Source organism: Halichoeres trimaculatus, unplaced genomic scaffold, assembly GCF_033239565.1.
Source record: "Halichoeres trimaculatus isolate MK-OKI-2021-1 unplaced genomic scaffold, fHalTri1.1 fHalTri1_scaffold_15, whole genome shotgun sequence".
NCBI classification, from domain to species: Eukaryota; Metazoa; Chordata; class Actinopteri; order Labriformes; family Labridae; genus Halichoeres; species Halichoeres trimaculatus.
Window position 1 is genome coordinate 15,528,882 of NW_027437193.1, and position 25,252 is coordinate 15,554,133.

The following is a 25,252-nucleotide window of genomic DNA, read 5'->3' on the forward strand; positions in this document are numbered from 1 at the left end:
GTACCGCCTAGAGACGTCAACCTTAAGCCACTCACTCTCTGATTAATCTTTAACATTTATAATTACTAATTAAGTTAGTAAGAGACTTTTAATGTAGTCCTCCTTCAATGGGGAGCAGAGAGGACAACAGATCATTAGCTTCAATAATGAACGCGGATGAGACAGATAATGGCCTATGATAGGTGAATACTGACAGTTACATTAAATGAGGCGAGTATATGGGAATCACTGTGAGCATGTCCCGCTATACGTAAGGCAAAGACATCTGTAGATGAGGTGCTAAAATACTCCAGTATCTCAAGAAGGGTTTGAAGAATGAGGAAATCTTAGAGACAGATAATGCATTCAAAGCTATAGGAGCACACAGTATGCCCTCTCTAGTTTGCATTTTGTATATGATTCATTCCTGCAGTAGTAATTGTGTCAACCCCAGTTTCAAGTGCAGATTTTATTTATTCATTCGCACTGGTTTCATTGAGTTTTTGGTCTCCCTAATGCCTTCGGTGTATCTCATTATCACATTATTACATTAGTGTCTGCATTATCCTGGTGGCTGTAAGTTGCTGCCCATTAAAAGAGTCATTTCATCTCAGCTTTTTTTTTTTTTTTTTTTTACCTTAACGACGATGCTACTCTGGCACATTCGGCGAGCCTTCCCACTTTGGGGGGGGTGCTTATGCCATAATGATTATTATCATTAAGAAGATATTAATGTGCTTAGTGTTTGCGACCCAGCTGCTCATCATGGCCTGAGCTCCCTGCCGGGGAGGGGAAGAGAGCTGCTGCCAAAACGGACAGTGCACGTAGGCCACCGCCCACCTGTCCAGAGGTTTTCAGGGTCAGTGGAGGTCACACCTACCTGCTTCCCCGCCCTCCCCTGAACTGGAAGAGGGAACACAAAATTGGAGGAGATGAATTGTGTTATGTGGAAAGAAGTTAACAAGCACTGCTGAATATGTTCTGGGTATTTTTAAAACTTAACTCCATAACAAGCATGAGACTCTGAATCAAATCAGCATACTTGTTAATTATAGTTATGTTACTTTACTGTGAAGGGAGGTGTGTATGCAAAGAGACATGGTGCATGAAAATGTATTTTAAGGCCAAAATAAGTCTTCGATGTCAACTCAAGAATTTTGTTGTAAGATGCCTTGTTTTTAATCGATTAAATTATAAAGACATTCAGTTGTCTATAAGGCTGTCTGCACACATACAGATACAGACAGTGTGATGCTGTCTGCAGCCCGGCTCAGCATCCTCCACTCCCTCAGTTTCAGATTGCTGCTTCATTAGGGCTTGGAAAAGAAACCCATGGTTGCATTTAATCAAACCAATCGGTATGGCAGACCAACATAATCAATCACAATCCTTATCCAATATGTTACATTCTGTAACTACCAAGCTGGCTTGGAGAAAAGTCAATTATGGCTGCTCTCTCTGCTCCTCTGCCTGGCTTGCTGTGATATTATACAGTTTCTGCAGTTGTTTTCATTATGCAAACATGGACTGTGTGCATCTCTTACATCCAGCCTTTTCCTATTCATACCGCCATTTCCTATTTCCTCCTCTTTATGCTGCTGGTTCTTGTACGATACATGGACAGAAGGTTTGTCGGAGGGTATATGTGCCGTATCTGGAATAATCAGATAAACTATTGATGATTTTTGCTCTCAAACGAACACTGGTGTTACACAGCAGGCTGCAGTCAGTGATCTTGTTCATATTTCATACGTCTCAAGTCCGTATGGATCTCTTCTCACTGTCTGTCTCTGAGTGAAATCATCTATGGGTTTGTTTCCATACTTCTACTCTGTCATCCCGTATCCTTGAATGCTAACATTTTACACCAATACGCATGCACGCCCATGCACACAAACACAGTAAACATGCTCCCATACTGTACACACACTCATCACTCAACCTATCAATCCCTTTCTTTCCTCTTCCCCTCATCTTGTGTGTTCTTTCTCCCCAGCTTTTCACTTCAACGCTCAGCCTTATGCACAATCAACGTGCTCCATGTAATACACAAGAGCAGGGCAACACACAAAAGCACGCACGCACAAGGTAGCTAGGTTGGTGGGGGCCATGGCTGCAGCTCTTCTGCGCAGTCCCAGAGTGGCTCCCGGGGCTCGGCTGCCAGTTGTTTGCCAGCGTCTCCGGGTGGAATTCATTCAAATTAAAGCGGTGGAATGAGGCCCGAGTCCCAGAATGCCTCGTCCCTCTCCTTCATCAGCATTCCGCCGATGAGAGTAATTAAAGCAGAAATTAATTCTGCTGTAAGCAGAGGAGCCACAGAATAACTGATATTAGAGGCTGGATGATGAATGCTTGGCATCAAGGGAGGTCTCAGGGGAGGAAGGAGAAATTCACAGATCTCTTTTTCTTTCTTTCTTTCTTCCTTTCTTTCTCTATCGTTCTCCTTCCTCTCTCTTTTGCTCCATTTGCCCACTCTTGTGTTTTAATGTCTTTGGTTTATGTTGTCTACATTTCTCCCTATGTCTGCTCACTGCTTGCCCCCTTCTCATCTCTATATTTCTCTTATCCTCTGTCGAAACATTTGTCCTTCTGTGCTGCCTAAAGATTGCCACAGACAGCCAAAGCCATTGGTTTTAAGCATGACTGAAGACATCTCCACTAAGCCCCCTTTGCTCAGTAACAGTATTTCACATTCTGTCAGCACCAGTGCTTTCATTTCCAGTCAACGGGCATATTAGAGTGTACTGATGCTGCAAATGCTAACACTTTGTTGTTTGTCAACAGAAGCCAAAATGGAGACTGCTTTCAGGTGAATCCTGTGATACTCCGGGCACACTATTAAGTGTTGAGGAATAAAAATAAATCAGTGGTGCTGTTAATCAGAATGTGAGCACCTTAGAAGAGCATAATTGCGAAATTAGATTGTGTATAAAGAACGGCTTGGAGCTACACACGATGCACTACCAAGACAAACTTTCTTTATCTCAGTTCTAAACTGAACCTCGAAGCTCTCCAGATGATGTGATAGTCTACCCAGGATGATTCAATGATCCCCCACGTCCCCTGACGCTTTATTTTTGGAATAGCACATCTTTAGCAAGTGCAGTCACAAGACTAAAAGACAAACAAGTGAACTCATGAAACACAGAGGGTGGATGAGGCTGTCAGAGAGCCTGTTTTCCTCTCTTAGAATCAAATGGAATTGAACAAAGGTTAGCTCTATGGGGCTTTATGGTAATGTGATATACGATGCTGCCATGGAATTTGCCAATGCATGTCTTAGCACTGTCTGACTCCAAGGAGGGAGTGAATGGTAATTATGCTGACCTCTGCCCCTCCCTCTCTTATTCTGCCCTCTGGGTAAAAAGCCGGAGGAGCTAATAAACAATAGATAGATTTGTCTTGTTTGTATTTCAGCTGCCGTACCCTTAATGACACGCGAGATTGCTCTCTTTTTTGAAAATAATGCATGCCAAGATCCGCTAGTAGTTGTATTGCATTTTTAATTGGTTTGTGCAAGAGTATCTCGATCAGATGTAAATGAATTGGAGCTCAACCTGAGAGTTACTGAGTGTTATTAAGAATTTAGCAGGTTGGCTTGGAGTTGAAACACAGCATGAATGATTAGGAACTATAAAGGGCAAAAATAGAGAGGAGAGGCAAACTGGAGACGAGGGGGGCTAAACCAACGTCAGACCTGTTGCTGATGTCAGGTTTTGAGACTGAAAAGATGAGGTTTGACTTTTCTGTCATTTCTTGAGTATAATACATCTGTTGGGGATGGACTGGCTGTATTTTCAGTGCACATTAGTGCTGCAACTAACATTTGTTCTGGTAGTAGACTAGTCAGAGATATCGCAATGATTTTTATCATTACTGACTACTCAACTAATCCGGTTGATAATGCACGATTGCTTAAAAGGTCAGTGATCTGATTTTAAATGCAACGTTGAAAACTGAAAAAATAGTATTAAAAATCAAGGCAAATGATTTCTTAAATGTAAGCATCATAAAAGTTTGCCTGGCAGTTTGGTGGTAGGAAGAAAGTGATTTTAGAGGGAGGGACTGAAAATGTCAAACTCATACAGAGTGGATCTAACTTTAGACTTGAAGTTGAATGTCACCATGCTTTCTGTTCAGAAGCTCACACATTAAATGGTAAATAGACAGTGTTTATTTCTCCAGTCCTCTGACAACTCAAAGACCTTTTTTTATACATTTTTAACCAATTCATACACTGATGGCAAAGGCTGCTCGGTACAGCACCCATCAACATCAACCAATCCCATTCACACACCACTTAAGCAGCAACAGAAGGGAGTTTGGGGTCCGGTTTACTGATCTTGCAGGCAGCTCTCTACTTTGAGGCTTTGAGGTTTTAGGCTTCCAAAATTTTGTGACAGCCGCCACCATGTTACCACGCTTTGCTCAACTATCATTCATGGGTTTCAGCAAAGATTGTAAGGATGCAGGATGTCTCACTCCTCATCACTTCAGAAAACAATCTTATGCAGTAAACATGTGTTAGCATCAACAGTGTCTCACTTGGGGATGGGTACCTTTCACATTTGAAACGATACAGTACCGATGCCCAGTACCTGGCAATCGGTATCGGTACTCAACTGTACCAATTTTCTGTACTTTTGTGTGTTTATGTGGTAAAAAATATCAATTTGTTTAATTAAAAAATGAAAATTCTTTTCAATTTATTATATTTATTCTTCAGTATGTAACGTTACAATGCTGTGTTCATGTCCAGCGTGGAAAATTTTCTACTCTTTCACTCCCTTATAGTCACAAGGATGCATTTAGGTATCTAAACATGATACCTTTTAGCCACGTTTCCACCAGGCAGTCCAGGTTCAGTAAGGTTTGGCATGGGTTGGTACGGTTAAGCCTGAGCGGTGTCCCCTCAATGAATCCCCTCTCTCCTTCTGCTCGCCGGTCTGTAGCCATAGATGGCGCCCATAAGGTCGAACCATCTCTAATTCTTCCTCTGTACACCACTTTGGCTGTTGTGATCCTTTATTTTCCGGTACTTGGCACGGAATCTCTTGCATTTTGACCGGCATTGCTCCGTAGCTGCCATGCGCTCGGAGACGAGCCGCAACATCTTCTCATTTCTCACACCGCCGTCCCATTCCCCCTGGGTGGCCTCTTCGCAGATGATGAAGAGAAAGGTCTGGACCTCGGCGGTTGTCCAAGAAGCGTTCAGTGGCCCGGTCCACTCATTGTCCAAAGAAGTCATTTTTTCTTCCCGAAGACGTCCGGAGATTTAAACATGGCAGAGATTTGTGTCATTCATTATTACTGCTGGCGCACAGGAAGTGACGATTCTAACGACCAATCGGCATTCTGCAGTGTCGTAGCTCCACCTTTTGAGAGCAGATTGGTTCAGTCTGGCACCCATACGAAAGGGTCCCAAAAAGTAGGCTGGCTCTTCTTGGTTATTTGGGGATCTGTCCCAGGTTAAGGCAGTGAAAGCACCTCAAAAAGCGCGCCGTACCGAGATGAACCGGACCGGACTGCTTGGTGGAAATGCGGCCTTTGATTTCACATCAATTAGTACCCGGTACTTTTGACAAAATTCGGTCGGTACCGATAAAAGAACCTAATTTGGTACCCATCCCTAGTCTCACTGACTTTTAAGTTTCTCTGCAACCAGTTTTGTTATTGACATGTTACACCTTGACACATCGCTCTCGAGAAAACAGACACCATCAATCAAATAAGAATAAAACATGATTTATCATGGGATACATTTTTTGATTTAAACTTCATCCCTAAAAACTCAGAAGTTACCCTTTTAAGAAAAGTTGATTGAAAAGTTCCTGGTCTAAGCAATAGGTTATGTGCCCTGATAAGTCATGATGTTGGTATTCAATATGGTGGAAAATAAGTAACTGAAAGTAGAGCATGTCTAATACTGCCTTGCCACAGCACAATATCATATCACCCAGCTCTTCCATTTCATTTGGCTTTTTCACTCTTGTATTTCCTTTTACCCCCTTTTGGAAAGAGTATTTGAAGCAGGAAGCAGAAATAGCATTCATACAGTAAAGGCACTTGCTGTAAATTATTTAGTAATGGTATCTTTTTATAGACTCAAGGCTTACCTATGGCCCTTACTAAAAGCTCAGTACTCAGAGGCAGCTTTACAGAGTGTATCTCTACCGTGGATCATGTTGCTGTAGTGCATGATATTTCTTTCTATCATTCAGGATGGCATCGGCGTTATGAACAGGGAGGGCACATCTTGATGTCTGCCATCCTGGAAACGACGACAGCACTGTTTGTTTGTCTACTTTGTTCCACACACCAATAAAAAAACGCTCAAAATGAAACCTCGGTGTAACGATGACCTTAAACGCAATGACACTCTTTCCCATAACATTGTCCTGTCCAATAGTCCAGAACTCCCCAAGAGGCTTTACAGCAAGTCTAGGAGGAACCAAATGAGAGAGAAATCGATTACTTTCCTCTCTCCACTGTCTCTGCCCTGGCTGAATTACTGAAACAAGATGCTGCACTTAGAGGAGTCTTCGGAGAGGCAGAGGAAGAGAGAGGTGGGAGAGAGAAACACTTTTAGGGACATGGGTGCCATTTAGACCAGGACCATCTTCTCGGAGAAAGCCACTAAAAGCAGTGAATGATCATCTTCCTGTCCTTGTCTGGGAGGTGGTTAGCCTCCTGTGGTTAGGTGAATACACAACATACACTCAGGTTTGAGGTCAAAGCAAGATCATTAAAGCAAGTATTAATTTCTGCAGTCCAGCATGAAAATCATAAATATGTAAATATATCACTCAATCAACTCACCCTCAACTTGGGGTACACACATCATAGTTATAGAGCATCAGACCAGGCCTCGTGGAGCCTAGCAATGTTATTTTCTAAATTCCTAATGTCAAATGGGTGTTGTTTAACATCCACACCAGGTTTTATTGTCTGAACTATGAAGATGAAAATGAATCCGGCTCGTTTGGTAGACAGAACGTGGTGCTTAAGGGACCCAATCCCTGTAAGTGCCATTAAGTGGAAATTGCCGTTCACATATTCCAGTGGTTTGATTAATTACACTCTCTCATGTGCTTTCATAAAGGCCCAATGAAATATGGGGAGCAAATTGCATTGTGTTCCTGTATCCTGTTATGTAAAAGCAGTTTAATTATTGACACATGTTTTGCCACCTGGCAGGGGGAAAGGATGGTTGGACATGAATAGGAATCATACGATAGATATTACACACGGGCGGAGCTAGCACTTGAGATGCCATGTGTTCGTATCTGTGACTCATTTTATGTCCGATCTTTACCTCGCGTCAGGTTTGTCTGCTGAATCAGAGCAAAGAGCGGGCGGCGATCAGCAGAATGTGTCACGGGTTGTAAGGGAAGCATTTTGTGGCAGTGACTGCTCTTTAAAGCCTGTTTAACTTTCTTCAGCAGGACTGCTTTTTGAAAGGTCTCTTCTGATAAATATGTAGTTAAGGAGATATTTTGTGAAGGCTCCACTGTCTCTCCGGGGGATTAAAAGATCACTGCTGGCTTTGTGTGATATCTTAAGATAACTGCGTTTGATCAGAGCGAAAGCTTAGACACTGCTTAGTAACTGACACACTTTGACTTCAAGAGAGCAGTGAAGGAAGACAATAAGCAAATTTGCAGTTTTAATGTTGTTTTCTTTATTCTTTATTCCCTTTTTTCTTTATATCTGGGCTGTGTTTTTCAAGTCCAGTGCCCTCTGGTGCCACGGAGACTAAATAACACCAGTGTCAGGCCCCTTCTGTTGTAGCCAGTACTACTTAGGCTCCACTCTATTTTGTATTCTACAGTGTATGTGAAGGTATTAGCTCATAAAACCCTCCTACTGTCATATGAACCCGCAGCCGTCCCTAAGCTCTATATGAACAGCAGGGCTCTGATACTTAGTCCCAAGCTGTTCCTGTTTGCCCAAAACGATCAGGCCTGGCCTCGTGCTCTCTACCTGATCTAGTTGACTGGGCTGTGTAAGTTAGGTAGGCAGTCCCTGTCTCCATTGCCCCCCTCCTCCCTCCCAATATGCGCTTGGACCCGGGCTCAGGCTGCACCTTTTGTGTTCCACAGGGATAGGGGGGCCAGATGGAGGAATTTGATTAACCAGCAGTGGAGGACCAAATGTTCAATTGGATACAGAACCAGTTGGAAAGGCGGGAGGGAGCGAGGGATGAGGCAGGGTAGAGGGAGAAATCTAAAATGGCTGGTCATGTGCGCCGGCCAACACTTTCCAAAGGGGAGCCCAAACAGACACTGAGGTGTAGTAATGCAGAAGCCCTTTTCCAAGTACCAGCTGGGCCTTTTAGGAGCCTCTATCCCCACAGCAGACACTCGGCAGCCTCTGAGCAGCTTGACTTTACCATATGTGGAACTTTTTTATGCTCCACCTGGTTTCCCCAGGGGACCCTTGCCACTGGGACGCCGGAGGCAGGTGAATTGCTCTTAATGCAAGGCACTGAATCACTGGGCCAACAACATGAGGGAAGTGCCTAGGGAGAGGAAATGGATCTGCAGAAAGACTGGCACGGACCGGCGCGACCTTGGAGCTAGTGCCCGCTGCGGAGCAGGAAAAGAGGCCGTGTGATGTGTTTTTGTTCCTCCACTTAGTCACACTCCACTTTGATAATAAACACATTTATAAGTCTAGAGTAAAATGATGTGTAATGTCATGAAGTATTGTTTTGAGCCAAAACTTAATAAGTTTTAGTAGCCGTGTTGACACTTGAGTTCTTCTTTTTCCTTTGCATTTACTTTTTTAGTTTTTTTTGGTGTCAAACAGAAATCAACTGATTTAAAATTTCCCAAATTAAGTAAATGTAGTGTGTCTATATTCTTATATATTATATATATATATATTCATTTTCTCTGTAGCATCAGCCTTCATACCTCTGTGGGGTGAAAGATTTTTCCTCTCATGTTTTAAGAGTCAGGACCATCAGGACAGGTAGGTCAGATAAGAGAGATTTTACTGGACAGTGGGGGTGTGGTCACTCTCCCTCCTGCACCTGTCTCACCCAGTCTGTGGCACAAAGCCAGAGGTCAGGGGTCACCACAGGGGGCTGTCAAGGTCAAAGGTTTATCACTCTCTGAGGGGTCTTGGAGCCATCACTCAGACCCTACAGTACACACGATCTGCCCAGTTGAGTTTTTTTTTTTTTTTTTTTCCTTCCCCCACTTTTTCTAATCCTTCCAAATGGCTCAGGCAAAACTCCTGACAGCAGCAAGAGAAACAAACTGTGGGGTGTGGAGCTCTAAGCCATCAGCTGGAGATTTCACTTTGAAAAGATTCCCTTTTTACTCGCTGCCCTTTTCCACCAATCAGAGGGCCCCGCCAGAGTCCAGGCACCCAGAGCAGCTGCCCTCTGACCCTGCCAGCGGTCGTTGGTTTATTTTGTTTGGGCATTTTCGAGAGGATGGGGCTGCTTTTGACAGGTCAGGCAGCAGGACTTGGATGAGGTCTTTAGCAAAGACAGCCAGAGAGGGAGAATTTCACAGCTCGAGAAAAGGCTCAAGCTACCCCTGGCTGGTGTTGCAGTTCCAGTACTACGCTCATATTGCTCGAGAGGTTGTCATATTCATTGAGACATGTGGAAAATGGCCCATTTTGGGGGGAAAAGAGGGGCCATTCATGCAAAGTCAATTCCATCAAGCAGACAGAAATTCCTCGATACCCCTGTTTATGCAGCTGTGCCCTCCGATCAAATTACACCAATCCTCTTGCTGCTCCCAAAACCTCCTTTTACCCCCCCTCCTAAAACCCCCTCTGAATGTGCCAGAAGCCTCAGATGGGTCTCCCTCTCGCTGGGGAGGATAGGAGAAGGTAAGGAGACATGAGGGGGCACGTAACCCAGAGATCCACCTACCCGCTGCAGTAATTGGGGCAAAGCCACGGTGCTTCTATGGGTCAGAGGAGGGGGCTGTCATGTGAGGGGCACGTAGGGCTGAGCACAGGAGGCACCTCCCCAGAGAAGTACTAACCGTCATGCTGTAGCACCAACTCTGACAGACCGGGGGGAATGGACCCGCAGCATCGAGCCTGTCAGCTGTTCCAGCAGCGCAGAGCGATCGCGGAGCCCTCCACCGGGACTGTATTACTGAAGGCTTTTCTTCTCTGCCTCTGTTTTATTTTTTTGGGGTGGGGAGGGCAGGGTTGCAAGTCTGTGTGTGAGAGGGGGTGTTGAGGGGTATAATTGAGAGCACAGAGGGAGCTTCGTCTCTCCATCTTATGATTTGGAGGTGAAGACAAGCGCCCTCGGGGGCCCCCTGTCAGAGCTTTTGGGCGCGCTCAGTGCAGACTTCAATAAAAACACACAAAAAGAATTCCCCCACAAGGGCGCCCGGCTGAATTGCTGACGCCAATGTAAAAGATTCCGTTTTCTGTGAATCATTTAGTACGCGACCCTGAGCTCTCTACACAACGTGACAATAACAGGAAACACCCCCACCCCCCCACACCTCCCCTTTATTGTGAAAAAATGAGAATTGCAGCAAACCCGGAGAATTCCAAATTATTTTTTTCACACGTGCAATTTCACACATCGATCACCCTCTGCCACTCCTCCATTTTTCCTCTTCCCCTCCCACCTCTCACTCCTCTTTTCTTCTTTCCCTCACTGTATTCCTGTCATGACAAATGTCAAACACAGTCCGTTAGGAGGGTGTTTTTTCTTTTTGGTAACCAAGAGCTTGCCAAGTCGAATGTGCGCTGGGACCAGACTGCTGCGGAAGCATCACGTTGGAGCATCAGCATCAGATATTTCTGTGAAAGTAACAGAAATGTTTGAAGGTGTTGTCACAAGCTCACAGGTTCCTGCTGTTTGTGTGCACCAGAGGGAAATGGCGCCTTCTCACCCCTTTTGTCTCTTCCCTCCCTATTGTTGTTTTTAAACTTATTTCTCTGTTTAGTTGTTATCACTTTTATTGTGGTTAAGAATCTCAGCATGGCTGTTTTTTTGTTGGTTTTGACAGAGGGGGTCGGTGTTGTAGTCAGAGTTAAAATTAGAGGAGTTGCTTTTCTGTGTGACTTGGAGACATGTCATCTTCTAGAAGCGATGGGGAGTCTGTCAGTCACAGCCATGGTGTGTTTTAATCATCTCTGTCCCACTTGGAGATGCGCTGACGGTTAGAGTGAGGGTTCCCTCCCCTGGACAATACCAGTATGCTAGAATCTCATACACTCTGATGTCAGGCGTAGCAACCAGTTAAGAAATATGAGATGTTTCTTCCTCGAGTTAATCCTACAAATTCAATGGGGGAATCAAGCGACGTCTGGTGAATTTGAAGACATATCACAAGTGCGTTTGAAGGTTTTTGTGATCTTTCAAACAATGTGACAGCTTGAAGGAGATTGGCAACAAAATAGCAGGAGTTTGTCACTATAATAAGAGAGTGAGGCTGATAGAATAATCAAAACCCACGACATCTTAGAAGCTTAATGAGCGAGGGCTCCCCCCAAGCGAGCAATAATAACAGTGTTTTGTAATTCTATAGCCCTTTTAATAATACTCCAAGGGATTTTAAGTAGACATTTCTTTGTAAAGCAAAGTAGGTTAGGCTGCAAATTATATTTTCCATAATGTGATGTAGAAAGTGAGTCTTTACAGTACAACGCGATGAGAGGGAGCGTGCGTCCAAAAAGTGAGAAAACAGAGCCTCGGTGTCAGGCTGTGGATTCTGTTAACACTCGGCCACTACACTCCATCCATCCAGCACACCCTCCTTTAACCCTAGCCGCTGTCTGTGCATGCTCCTTGCAGATCTCTCCAGAGATATGGCCTCTCATTTCTGAGAGCATCCTCTGACAGTCTTAATGGACAAGTAGTCTCTCTACAAGACCAGGAGAGCTCTTGCTGCAAAGACCACTCTGGGCATGTCTGGGATAAGTACTGTTTTCTCCTCCACTGTCTCAGACCAGCCAAGGCTGCGTTTATGGGCAGAAATTAAACAGAGCCGCCGGACGGCAGCGATCAACGGAGAGGGAAAGGAGTGGAGATTCTTTTGTGATGCTTTACTCATCTGTGGACAAATAAGTAACTGAAAGAAAAACTAGAAATAACATGACTGTAATTATTAGGCAGAATTATTTAGTGAGATAAATGTAGAAGTTCTGAAATGTAACTCTTAATATCTCCTGTAATTGCAACTGGAGCAAGCATTTTTTGCTCACTCAAGTGGCATTCACCACCAAATTGAGCTTTAAACAGAAGTACTTAGAAAAATATTCCTTTAAGCCCCTAAGCAATTAGTCCAACTGCCCGCCTTTGTCCACCTACCCATTGTGTTCTTTGTAGAAACCATTCTCTTATACCTCCATTTACTTCATCCTTTGAGACGCCATTGGAAATCCAGGGCTCCGAGTTGAACCCACAGTTGGTTTAAGTGTAATGAAATGTATGTCATGTCTCCGGCTCTCTCCCTCTGGCTTCCCCTCACCCCTGGCCCCCTGAAAGCACTGCCTTTGACAGGAAGGCCTCTGTGGCTTCTTCTGCAGTGATCTTTAGCCCCTTCAGGTCCCATTGACTATTTCAGGACATCCCTGCGATTTGAGGGTGGACTCAACCGTTCCCGCACGCTTCAGAGCGTAGACTAGGAAGAAAATAGACAGAGAGATGGATTTGAAGCCTCGTACGACTAAAACAGGCCTCTGGGAAATCCTACCCTGATGCCTGGTCATACTGAAAAAAGAAACCGTGATCGTCTTGATAATATTTTACTGTAGTCTTATTGAAAAACACCAAGTAGACAATGCTTATTATGCATGCTGTGCATATGTGCTCTTTTACTCTGCAGTTTGCCGATTTCCTGTTATGTCTCGTCCGCCCTATATTGCTCACATAATAGAAACTATGGCAACAGAAGTCAGGTGCGGTTTCTGCAAAGGACTCAAGCTGAGCCATTCCAGATGATGCACATTTAAATTTGAACATATATTGACTCCTGTTCCTGGTATCTGTTTATTCATCGTACGTTCAATCTTTATGCAGATGATGGCGCACAAGTCATGCATGGACCACTTAGCTTGCATCCATGTGTGTGTGTGCTTATGAGGCAATGTATGCGGTTCACCTGAAGCCTTTCTGATGTACGACTGTGTGTATGTGGGTGTGTGTGTGTTTGTTCCCATGTGTACATCTGTGCGTGGATGTGTGTCCGTGCATGGATATCTCAGCTTGGAGAGAGTGTGCATGTCCACTATATTAGACAGAGCGTGTGAGGGGTGCCTCAGCATGTGCGTACTGCTGTCTGTTCAGAGCTCTCGGCGCCAGCAGGGTGCGCCATTCCAATTTACCCATCAGCCAGGGATGTGGGGGGTAGAGGCGCGGGGCACCGCTGTCGGAGATTTCACATTCGAGGGACGAGATTACCAGTCAGAGGACCCCTGTGTGGAGGTGATGAGGGAGGGAGACTGTAGGGGCGAAGTGCGGGGGAGTTGGGACTGGAGAGAGCAGGGGGAGGGCGGCACATCTCAACGCCACCCTGGAATCCGTGGGTTCTCCGTTTTCTGGGGAGCGTAGCTGCCAAGCTGCACATCTGTTTGACACCAGGCACTGTGGTACGGCAGAGCGGGGCTGTCTGTCCTGATTCACATCTCTTCAGTCTCTGGCTTTGTGGAGGATCTGGACAACGGCTAAAGCTGTCTTGTTAGAGATTTGTTTTAAAAAAGTGTCGTGCTGGATTTAGATTTAAAGAGCTGGAAAAGCAAAAAGCAGAATTCCTATTTTTTAAACCATGATTTTCTTTCGTAAACTTTTTTTTTTCTAGAAAATAACTGTGCATCTGAACTCATTGCATATAATCATGGAAATGTAAAACTCACTCACTCACTCAGCCTGTGTTTGAGTGTTGGCCAAGTCCGCTCCGGCTGCTCCAGAGGCCCTGAAGCCTGTTGGGGAGACGGGACATTCCAAACAGTATAACTCATTCTTTACACCCTTTCTGCTGCCATTAGTTAATTATATGCAGGTGTTTTCCTTCCTCGTTTTTTTCTGCTGTAGATCTAATAAAAATGTAACCATAAGTATATAAAGCCAGATAGAGACAGAAAAAGGAAGGGGAAACGGTGTGGAGGAAGTGGCTGAATGTGCTGTGTGAAGCAAATTATTGCCCCCATGTAGATTCATCAGTTCTCCCTGCTGGATTAAGGAAGGGCCTTTCTAATGAAGTTCGCCCCGTCAAAATGAAGGGACTAATTCTGATTTAGCTGAGGTAATGAACTTCCCCTCTCCTAGTGAGAGCAGCACCATGGGGCGAGGAGAGAGGGGTGGTTGTGTAGTGAAGGGGGGGCGGGGGCAAAGGAGAGTGGCAACGAGAGGGAGAGGGAGAGAGGTAAGACAGAGACGAGACAGGAGAGAGACATGAGGCGAGGATGGAGAGAAAGGGAATCTAGGTGGAGAGTGAGAAAAAAATTATGCAAAACGCCTGTCTCGTATTTGCTGAGATGTATTAAATTTCCAGTGCGGGTGCCTGTGTTATATAAAATTATGCTAATGTCTCATGGCCCGCTGCGAATGGCGGCTTGCTGGTCCTGAGCATGCGTGGCTGGCCGCTACACGGAGCGCGCTCAGTGGGACTCAGCTTTTCTATTAAGGAAAACCTCTAGACACCTGATGATGAATTCTCTCTCACCAAATGTTCCCCCTTTTTTGTGTCGAAAATATGAGCGCTTTTCTAAATGACTTTGGAGAGCCCGGCGTGGCACTCGGCGGCCTGCGTCGAGCAGGGGGGAAGGGGGTACGGGAGGGGGGGGTCCCTCTGCAGCAGGCTAAGGGAGTCAATTAAGGCAAGCACTGATAATTATAAGCCGGCAGAACGCAGGGGCTGGCTAATTGTACAGTGTTCCATGCCGTGAGCTCAGCCGAGGGGCCTCTCGGCAACGCTCTCTTTCCCAGCTCCTTTGTGTGGACCGCGGACCCCATAGAGCCACATACCTCAGCCTGACAATACCACAGCAAGGCCAGCGAAGAAGCCGGGCATGTGCCCGTAATTAACTTTTTACATTCAGGCCACTCACTCTTTTGAGACGTGAAAAAGATTCCAGAGATTCACACCTCATTTCGTCTCTCCTTTCACTCACAGAAAGTTCTTTTTTCTTCCTGTGTTATCGTTTCCTTGCTTGTTTGTTATCTTTTAACTCACTTTCACAGCATCTTTCATTAAACACAAGAGTCTTAGAAAGTCAGGGCGTAGCCACTTGACCTTTATTTCCTTCTTTGAAGAAAAAAAACACAGCAGTTTAGAATAGACATGTAAAGAGTAAATTAGAGCATTTCAGTGCAGAATGGTGTTTGTGTGACTGGCGCTCCCATGCAATCCATCTCAGCAGCCTGCACTGTTTGTCCCCACCGGACCTCCATACCTGCCTGCAGCTGCAGCGCCTACACATCATTCGTTAACAAGTATTCGGCTCTTGCCTTTGTTGTTGTGGTTTTCTCCACTCTCTTTTTTCCCTCTGCCTCTGTGACCTACACACTGTTCATTTGACCGAGTTTTAGCCACAGAGTGCTTCGGCTGTTAGGATAGCAGGTAATGCTCAGACAGAATATCCTTCAAAGAATTCTGTAGCACTAAATCCTGCCTAAATACCAGCTTTATCAGGTGTCACCAGCAAGTCTCCCACTTCCCTGGGTGGGATTGCTGGATGAGATATAACATTTAATATAGCATTAAATCAGGAATCATGCTCAAATCATACAGTCTTGGGTAGTTTATCATATCAGGCCTTTCTGGTACGCATCTGTTTCTCACTCATAGGTGGTTTGAGTCACTTTTCTACTTTTCTACTTTGATGAAACTTATGATTGTAGGATTGAAAAAAATCAAACTTATTTGTGAATCTTCATAAATCAGATGTAAGGGACAACAGGGATGTGAAAGGACATTTATAGAAAGTAAATTCTCTTTGAAATCGCAGCACTGTTTGCTGCTGCTGGGCCAAAAATGACAGACAATGTTCAATTTAAGCAGTGCTCCAAAAACCATGAAGCACAGCATGTCTTTTAAAAAAACAATAAAGATACGTTTTGTTTTTCTTTTGTATCGGTTAAACATTTAGCCTGAGGTTTCTGAATTAAAACTGATCATAACAACACTTTGTGTGTCTCCTCACGTCTCTAATATCAATTCTCCAGCAGTCACTTTAAAAAGATTCTTTATTTGCTGCTCCAGAATAAAAAAAAAACCTGAGTAATGCTAAACACATGCACATGGGCTTTTGGCAAATAACTCAAGTGGAAAAGTCTGCTCAGTGTGTTTGTTTTACGGAGAAGAAGTGTCCTTATGCTTTTGTGCCCCATGTTTTGTGAACTCCAAAAGGTGTTCTAGTCGACTAAACCTTTTGTAACATTCATTCAAGCGTTACGCATGTTTATCTCGACACAAAAACCTGTCAGTTGGTGTTTCTCTACCTCTGGCCCAGTAGCCAGGGGAGCTGTGAGGCGGTTAATGTAGGCGCTGAGTGGCTGATCCTAGCATGAGCCTAGCCCTGCTCTGATTAGCACCTCCAACGAGCTGCCATGCATCAGAGGTGACACTCTCCCAGAGACATGTTCCCCCAGAATCCTTTGCTCTTGCTGTGCGAGGGCGTCACCACTACTGACATGTCGCAGCCAACAATCTTGCCTCAAACCCTCTTAGTCTCTCCGGAGGTTGGAAAACAGCATCAGGCATGCACAGAAACCCAGGACCCTGACATGGGGGCTTTGGTACCTCTCTTAGCTTTTCTTTCACTTCTCACTTTGCTGTTTCAGGCACAGAGTGTGTCTCTCACATGCCCACTTCCCTACAGGCAAACTGGAGAAAGCTTCTCTTTTCATGCTGTGGTAGTTTTCCAATCTCTTTGATTTTATTAGCCAGCACTCGACCACATTTCCATCAATGTTCGTGTAATACATTAACTCTTTGATAGAATGGGGTGAAATTTCCGAGGTGCCGTGATTAAATCTTGTTCTTCAATTTTTTACATTTTTCACTTCGTTCTCTCTGTCCTTCTCAAACTGGGGAGGCAGGAAATAGATATTAGTAATGTTCCCCCCAGGCGCCAGTTCTCCAATCAGCTTTGGTCCAGGGGGAGTCCATCCCTTTGCGCTCCCACCTACCACCTTCCCACCCCCCATCAGCAGCATTCTCCAGGCCTTAATGGGCCTCGTAGTACTTCAGAAATGAGTTTGTTCCTTATAAGCAGTGCTTCTACCTCAAGAGAGCACACCACACAGAGGTGGAGTCAATTTGTATTCACCCATAATTCCCTGGGCCTTAATCACTCTGATTTTCCCCCCATTATCTGTTAATGGATAGTTCCCGCGGAGAGAAGAGAGAAGTAAACCCACCTACTGTTTACAGGCCTGAAGCTGTCTACTCTGCTACCATCCACAATCCCGCAGTGGGTTGTATATACAGCAGTGAGTCCGCTGAAAAACCAAATCTGCTCACTTTATTAGCATACAACTCCAACATCAGGCTGGATGTAAGGAAACAGATGCTCGATGGAAGGCAAACTCTTGCTAAAGGGTGAAATTTCTCATAAACAATATAACTTGAAGCAGGTTTTCAGGTTTTATTGCTTTGTTTAGCAGTTTAGAAGCTGCATCAACCTGCTAGTTTGACCGGACAAGCCATGATGACTCTCAGCGTTACCTGGTGCATTTCCAAAATAACACATTCCTCCTCGCTAAATATTCTCAATTTGTACTCCGGCTTGTTTACTCGTTACTTTCAGCATAAGAAGTGCTTTGATTGATGTCCTTAATAACATTTGTTTGTAGTGTGCTGCTTAGGCGACACAAGCAGCATGAGTCCCTTAAAGAGTGAGCTTCAGAGAACCATTCACTTTGCCCCCGGAGAGGAGTGTAAATCTAAGTATCAGATTTTTCTCTTCCAAAGCCAAATGCTAAAAGTGATCCTGAATTCCCCTCCAATTCAAACAGCTCCTCAGCAGAATTGTTTAAGTGGAGTAAGGGGCAGTGGTGGGGGGTGATGGAATAAGCTTAGGGAGAGTTTTTAATTAAGAAATGCCCTGTGTTATACTTAACTACACACTATTATCAGAAAGCCAGGCTGCCTTTAGTTACTTCAGTTTCAGTCTTTGCTCACCGTCAGTGCGTTTACACTCTAAGCAAACTTAAGACGTCTCAATCAAATTGGCTGACACCTTTAGCGCTGCTTTAAATATGTAGAATTCAGTGTGCTGCAGCTTTGTCGTGGTTACGTAAAGAGTTCACAAACCTAAGCAAACCAGACCTGTAAGCCCCAGTGTCCCAAACAACCTTCAACAGCACATGAACTCCAGCCCGGATAAAAAAGTAAACAGCAAGGAGAAATAAAGACCATTCTTTTTGAGAGTAGTTTTTTCCTCTCCCTCTCCTGTCCTCCACATGGGAGAGATATTAGGCGTTTGTGTTTTAAGGAGCTGTGAAATACATAAACCATGAGCCACAGGAACGCAAGGCCCTGTGGATATGCAGATGGGCTTACTTTGCTGGTGTCAGGGATGCTTAGAGGGGAGCAGGCACAGGAGCAGTTCTCATCTAAAGGATTTTCTTAGGAGTGCAGAGGGACAGGGTGGTGGCAGCGGAGAACACTCAGGAGACTCAGGAGACTCAGAAACTCTGAGTCGTAGGAGGGAAAGAGGGAGAGACACAGAGAGCTGAGGAGACAGGGAGAGGGAGAGAGGGCTGACAGTCCCCTGTGGCCCTGTAACTATATCCAGAGTCTGTTCAGTGCATAGAGAGGGGGTGGGGGCTCACACAGGGACGCGCTGATTGGGCAGCCCTGGAGAAGGGCTGGGGGAATGACAGGAAGTGACCTCAGCCCAATGAGGCAGCTATAGGGGCGAGCAAGCTGACTTCCTCCCTTGGCTCTCACTAAGAAACAGGCTGCCAGCCTGATTCAACCCCTGTTACACCGCTGAGCACAAACCCAACCCTCCACAGGCTGCATTACAGCCCCAGTACATAGCACCATTAACCCATGATGGACTCTTAGTCAAACCTTTAATGCTCTATTACCACTGTTGTGATTTCTTTCTGTACTTATTAAGTTATATCTACACCATTTCTGGGGTTCTATGAAGTCAAATCAAGTCTTAGTTTACTACCCAGCAGTGTTTAAACACATATACACAGTAAAAATGAACAATGTACACAGACAACAATATGTTAAAATTAGTGCTGAGCAAGTTAACGCGTTATTTTCGCGTTAACCCGTCAATCTATTAACGCCGTTGAATATTTTATTGCACATTGGTGCATGTTGCTCACATGCTTTTATTTTGTAAATGTCTGTTGCTGACCACAGTGGAACCGGAAGTGAAATTGGCGGAAAAACACGATGAGTAATCAAAACAAGCATGGAGAAGAGGGGAAACACCACAAGACTTAAAGGAGCTCGCCGCTTAGTGTATCAGTCCGCGCGCACGGCGTGCCAGATATAAACAAACGTAGGTAGTCTGCCAGGACGAAGAGACACGATGAGAACTAGAGCCTCATTTAGCGGTGTTTTTGTGTGAAAGTAACGCGCTCTAAATAAAACGTGAATACAGACCGATATCAGAGTTTTTTGGTGGGAGTCCGTTTATTTGTGTTTTTAATCAAGTAAAAATTGGCCCCATCTGAGTGCAGAGGAAACCAGCAGAGGAGCAGGGAGGGGGTGTTTGGTGTGAGCGTCCTGGGCTTCTGCTGCACAAAAACACTGCTGTAGGGGTAATTTCTGCCCTAAACCTTGTGATAGGACCCAACTTGTTCCATCCCGGAGTATCACTTTAATGCCCTGACAGTGGCAATAAGCTTTAATTTTGTATTTACATTTTGTAAATATATGTGATTCAACTATTACTGTATAACAAGTACTGATTTAGTGTTTGCATGACAGATGTTATGGCACTTTCACAATGCGATTAATTATGATTAATCAGGAAAATCATGCGATTAATTACAATTAAAAGTTTTAATCGTTGCACAGCCCTAATTAAAATGATAGAGTACTGTATGGTCTAACCCTCTAGATATGTAACAGTTGTCCTCAAAAGAAAATTTGTCTTGGATGCGACTGAATGATTCACCCCTGGTCTAGTAAACGATACAACACGACACAATGTGATACAATTCAATGCTATATGAAAGGGTACAGTACAATACGGTATGATAACATAAGATACGGTACTGTACCGTCCCATATGGTACGATAGGATACGATATAGTACATTATGAAATGTATAACATGACGCCATATTAAATGATACGATACAAAAGTAAAAGAAATATTACGAGAAGATACATTACGATACTCTACGAGAAAATAAGATTCCAGAAAATACGAGCTGTTACGATACAAGCTGATATGATGTAATACAGTAAGATATGACAGAGTATAGATAATGCTATCATGATATACTTGAAATGAAAAATGTCACGGTATTCTTCTATATATTTAATTGTCCTCATTGAAACAATTATAAACACATATGATATATTTATTAAGCAGCTGACACAATAGAACAATTCACTCCTATTCTAGCAAAGTCTGAGAAAAGCTTTGTAAGCCCTTTTTGGGAATGTAAGAAATTTTAGCCCTATAGTAAAATGGCTCTAAGTCTTTGTTACGTTTTTGTCTTTTAAATCACTTGCAGGCTGATGACAGACCACCACGTTGTAATTTTTAACTCACTAGGTTTTGTAACCTTAAAAAATAGCAGAATACACTTCCCATATTCTCATATTTGTAGCATGGTGTATGAAAATCTCATTGCTATTTGTTCCCTTGATGCACCTGCTCACAGATACAAACACGCACATACACGCACACAAGGTCAGTCAGGCAGGTGCATAGCTATCTGCATAATGAAGCAGACCAGGTCTCCAAAGGGACAGCGTTGTGCACTGGGGTCAAACGAGGGCTGCCCATATGGCAGAAGAACAGATCTGTGAACCCTGCAGCAAGCTTGACCTCAGTGTACACTCTCACACACATAAGTAAACCGAGCGACGGTGATCAAAGAGGGCAGTGATCTTCTTGCATGGCTGCGTGGATGCGCCTGTGCCACCTCCACCCTCCTGTCTCTCTGCTGCTACACTGAGACGCACATGCAGTCTGCAGAATAACTCATCTTTCAAATGCATTATTGCAGAAGCCCCCAACAGCTCATTCCCCTCTTTTAGCTTTCATGAACTGCTTTACCTTTTAACGAGACAGCCATGAGGACAGAACGTTGTGCTGATGTTTTTGCTCTGTGCTGTAGACACCTCTATATGTGATATACTATCCCATATGTTTATGTTATTGAGGAAAGATTGTAAAAGAACATGTGGTAATGTGTTACAGTAAAGTTCTACATGTACACACTCCTACTGTTTCTTTTGGCAGTGCATGAGATGTTTCCATTCCTTGCTCCTCCTGGAAATTTCAGGGGTCATTGGGTTGTCAGAACCAGTCAGATCAGTTTCGTGCAAAAACTTAAAATACTTCATTTTCTATCAACACTTAGCAGTTTGAAAATAAACATTTAACCAAAATATTTGATGGACGAACCTTTTCCATCACATTCATATCTTTGTTAACTTCATATTTAGAAAATAGCTCCTGTCATTTCAGAGGCGCTTCTAGTAAATGTCTTGTTCACCATGGGTTACTATTGTTTTGTATGGCGCTATCTACAGCAGACATTTTTTGATTTTCCTAAAAGATCTTTAATAAATCCTCTGCTGTGAGCCCAGAAGACTGAGGTTAGCTGCATTGTCTATCTGTGCCTTCACTACCTGGTATCTCTGTGCTGGGCACTGGGCTGTAGAGACCTAGGGATAAACTCTAAGATGAGTCCCCAGTGTATCCACCACATCCCCCTTTGCAGTCGCTGGCCCAGTGTCAGGGTTGGCAGGAGTTTGATAGAGCACTAGTCCAGCCCCATGGCAGAGCATACAGGCCTTTTATTGACGCACAGGAGATGGGCAGTTCTCTGAAAGTCTGAGTCAGCAGATAGTGAGCATGCAGGTTCTCAGTCTGAGGGACATTTATTTCAGCTATTAGTGCCTTAAATGAGGTGGCCTAATGGACATTCAGGGGATTCTAATGCCAAACATATAAACCATGAGTCTGTCGTGCCTTGTACTATGGCGACTGGTAACAGAGTTGTTTTGTTATTCTCAATAAACCAGTGGTTGCAAATAATTTGATACTTTCACATGAAAGATCTAAAACTGGATTTCAGATTTTTCCTTTGTCCTTGCAGTAATAACTAGAAAAGCACTCAGAGAGCGTATTGTGATTGTCGTGCATCACTTTAGTCCTACTTTAATGTTATACTCCCTTTCAGCAGACTGTCTGCAAGTTTGTAAAATACTTTGTTTCCTGACAGTGTTGAAAATTTTGAAGATCCAGTACATGTTTCATATCTGGATATTTTTATCCAGAATATTGCCAGAATCTGGATTGTACTTTTACATTTGTCAGAAATTAGCGTGACCTTATCTTGCGTTGTTTTGCAAACCAATCCGACCATTTATGGTGGAGTTATACACACATATGTTGAAAATGTCCCTATCTCACAATGATAAAGAATCCTTAAAAAAATCCTGCATCCAGATGGTGATCCAGATCACCTCAAAAATTTTATCACTTCTTCCTTATCCCATTTTGAAGATTTCCTGAACATTTCATCAAGATCTGTTTGTTAGTTTTTAAGTTATGTTGTTCACATACGGAAGAACTCTCCCAAAAACATAACCTCCTTGGCGGAGTTAAGAAAGAAAATAACCTTCTGCCCTTCCTGAGTGTGACTATTCTGCTTTCTCTGAAACATTCTGACTCAGCTCCAGGAGAATGACTGTTTCCGTCATTAAGACATCCTTCAAATCATTTTTAATTTGCAGACGCCAAAAAGAAGTTATTTTGCATGTAAGCTAATCAAAAAGATGAAGCCCACCATGTTCAAAGTGCAAGGCTTCGTCTGAGCGATTAGGAACCCGGCTGGTCATCTAATTTATGCCTGATGAGAGCAGATCACACGTTATATTATTTCCTGTCTGAGTCATGGAAATCACCAGCAGGAGTCTTTGCCACAAATTTGTTAAATTTGAACCTCATTTGAAAAAAAAGAAAATAAATTTTAAAAAAGGCAGGATGAGACATTCATGCTCAGTTTACTCTTCTTCTCATGTTTTTTTTTGTCTGTCTTTTTATGCTTTTTCTTCACAGAAGAAGGACTGAACCATGAATGCAAACTCTGTAGTCAGTCGTTCGACTCACCAGCGAAGCTTCAATGCCACCTCATCGAGCACAGCTTCGAGGGCATGGGAGGAACCTTCAAATGTCCGGTCTGCTTTACAGGTGTGTATTCTCTGCATGTGTTTGTGTATCATGGATTCACAACCAATCAGATGGTTAGAAATATAATTAATATGGTCAGGCTGGGTTTTTTTTTTATTCTAACTTTCAGAGACATTTACATTCTCAATATGCAAAGCTTTGCATTTCCTCGCTCCTTTTTTTCTAATCTGAAAAGCCAAATGGGTTCTAAATTAGTTGGGAAAGGTCAAGCAAGCAGGTCAGCTAAAGCTGAGAGCAGTTTGCTGCATGTGGCTTTTTTATTTAGTCAAATTGCCTCCAAATCAAGGCCAGAGAAGTGTCACGAGGTGAGAAGGGGGGAAAAGGAAAGAGAGCAGGGGGGAAGACGGTGTGAGCTGAGGGGAGATGGGGGATGGAGGAGTGGGGAAAAAGAAGAGGAGATGTGCTAATTGTGGATGGCAGTGGTGCTGATAGCTGTAATGATCTCATCTGTCTCTGTGCGTGGAGGTGGAAGGACCGGACTCCTCCTGAGAGGATAGCGCCCTCCTTCAGTGTCAACAGGGTTAACTATCTCTATAATGAAATCTGCAAAGTCGTTAACTTCAGCTCTTCACTCTTTCTCCCTTCTCAGCTCTTTACTCTTCCTCACACTTTTTGGGTCCTTAGCTCATTTCCTTCTTTTGTGCTTTCTGGACCCCCCTCATCCACCCATCACCAAAATACTAAATTTTCTCTCCTCCAGTTATAGCATCTATTAGTATCATTAGCTCTCATTTCCCATTATGCGTAAATTTCCCTTCTCACATATTTTACATCTTCATCCACCTCAGTGTCTTATCCTCCCCTCTCTCCCTCTCCTCTTCCCTACCTCTACTTCTCACTGCTGTTGTGGCCTTATCTCTCTTTTAGCAGAAGCCTATTGATATATCCCCACCTCGAATCCCCCCTCCGCACCTCACAGGGGTCTGAGCATTTAATATACAGAGCATGCCTCCTTCATCTGAGCCTTCATTTTCCACCGCCGGCTTTGACAGACAGGTCCCCCCTCTCCCTCCGCGTCCATATCGATCACGGCGCATGAGAGAGAGGGATGCTGGGAGGGGAGAGGAAGATGAGGAGGGGGGAGGAGGGAGAGACAGAGTGCACCCTCAGGACAGTGGTCTCAGAGCAGACAGACAGATGGGCGAAGGCCTATAGTTGCGGTGGGGAAGTCAGGCCGTGTGGAGAGTATGGATGGACTGAAAGGCCTCCCTCTGTTGGGGATGCAGGGGACAGGCAGACTGAAGGAAGAGGAGGAACTTTAGCTGACAGCTGTCCTTGAATATATTTCTTCAAGTTTAGTCTGGCAAAAAGTAGAGGAAAGAGGCTGCTTTGACACATCACACAGAGTATGTATTGTTAGTCTGCTAAGTTTTCTTTATATGCACAATTTTACAAACATTAATTCTACGACATATGTATAGATTTGAAGTAGCTAGGGAAAAACTGCAGTGATACAAACGCTCAAACATGTACACAACCAGCTTCTAAGACAGTAAGCATGTCGAAAGAAATTTGTTTCATATCCACATATAGAAAGAACATACAATATTAAATGCTTCAAAAATCCACTTTTTTAAGATAGACCAATATGTTTTTTTCAGCGCTGATACCAGTATTTGGAGCTGATATTCATTGGCAGTAAAAGTGAAAATATTAGCATCAAAATGTTGAATAATACAAACCTAAGCACTTAATTTCATTCAAATACCTTGAAGCATATGTTTGTTAAACTGCTTCCAGGCTCAGCAGCATGCCTTATAAAGTTAAATGAAAACTTAAAAGAAAATAAATAGCACCCTAAAGTTTTCTAAAATGAGTAAAATTTTCCAAAAGTGGCTCTGCATTTGTGGACAATGCTACAGACAGAGTGGTTACTAGACAGAGAAGCATGCCTGCATCAGGGCCAGAATAACCCAGTGCCAGATTAA

General features: G+C 43.9%; 1 protein-coding gene across 5 annotated transcripts in view; it reads left to right on the forward strand.

The window, feature by feature from the left end:
- LOC141804132 (zinc finger protein 521-like) overlaps positions 1-25,252 on the forward strand; it is a 96,159-nt gene that overhangs the window by 54,050 nt on the left and 16,857 nt on the right. For all 5 annotated transcript variants that reach the window (XM_074688421.1, XM_074688420.1, XM_074688422.1 and 2 more), the window contains one exon: positions 23,193-23,324. In XM_074688421.1, coding sequence (XP_074544522.1) covers positions 23,193-23,324 — 132 coding nt within the window. The remainder of the gene's footprint in view (positions 1-23,192; positions 23,325-25,252) is intronic.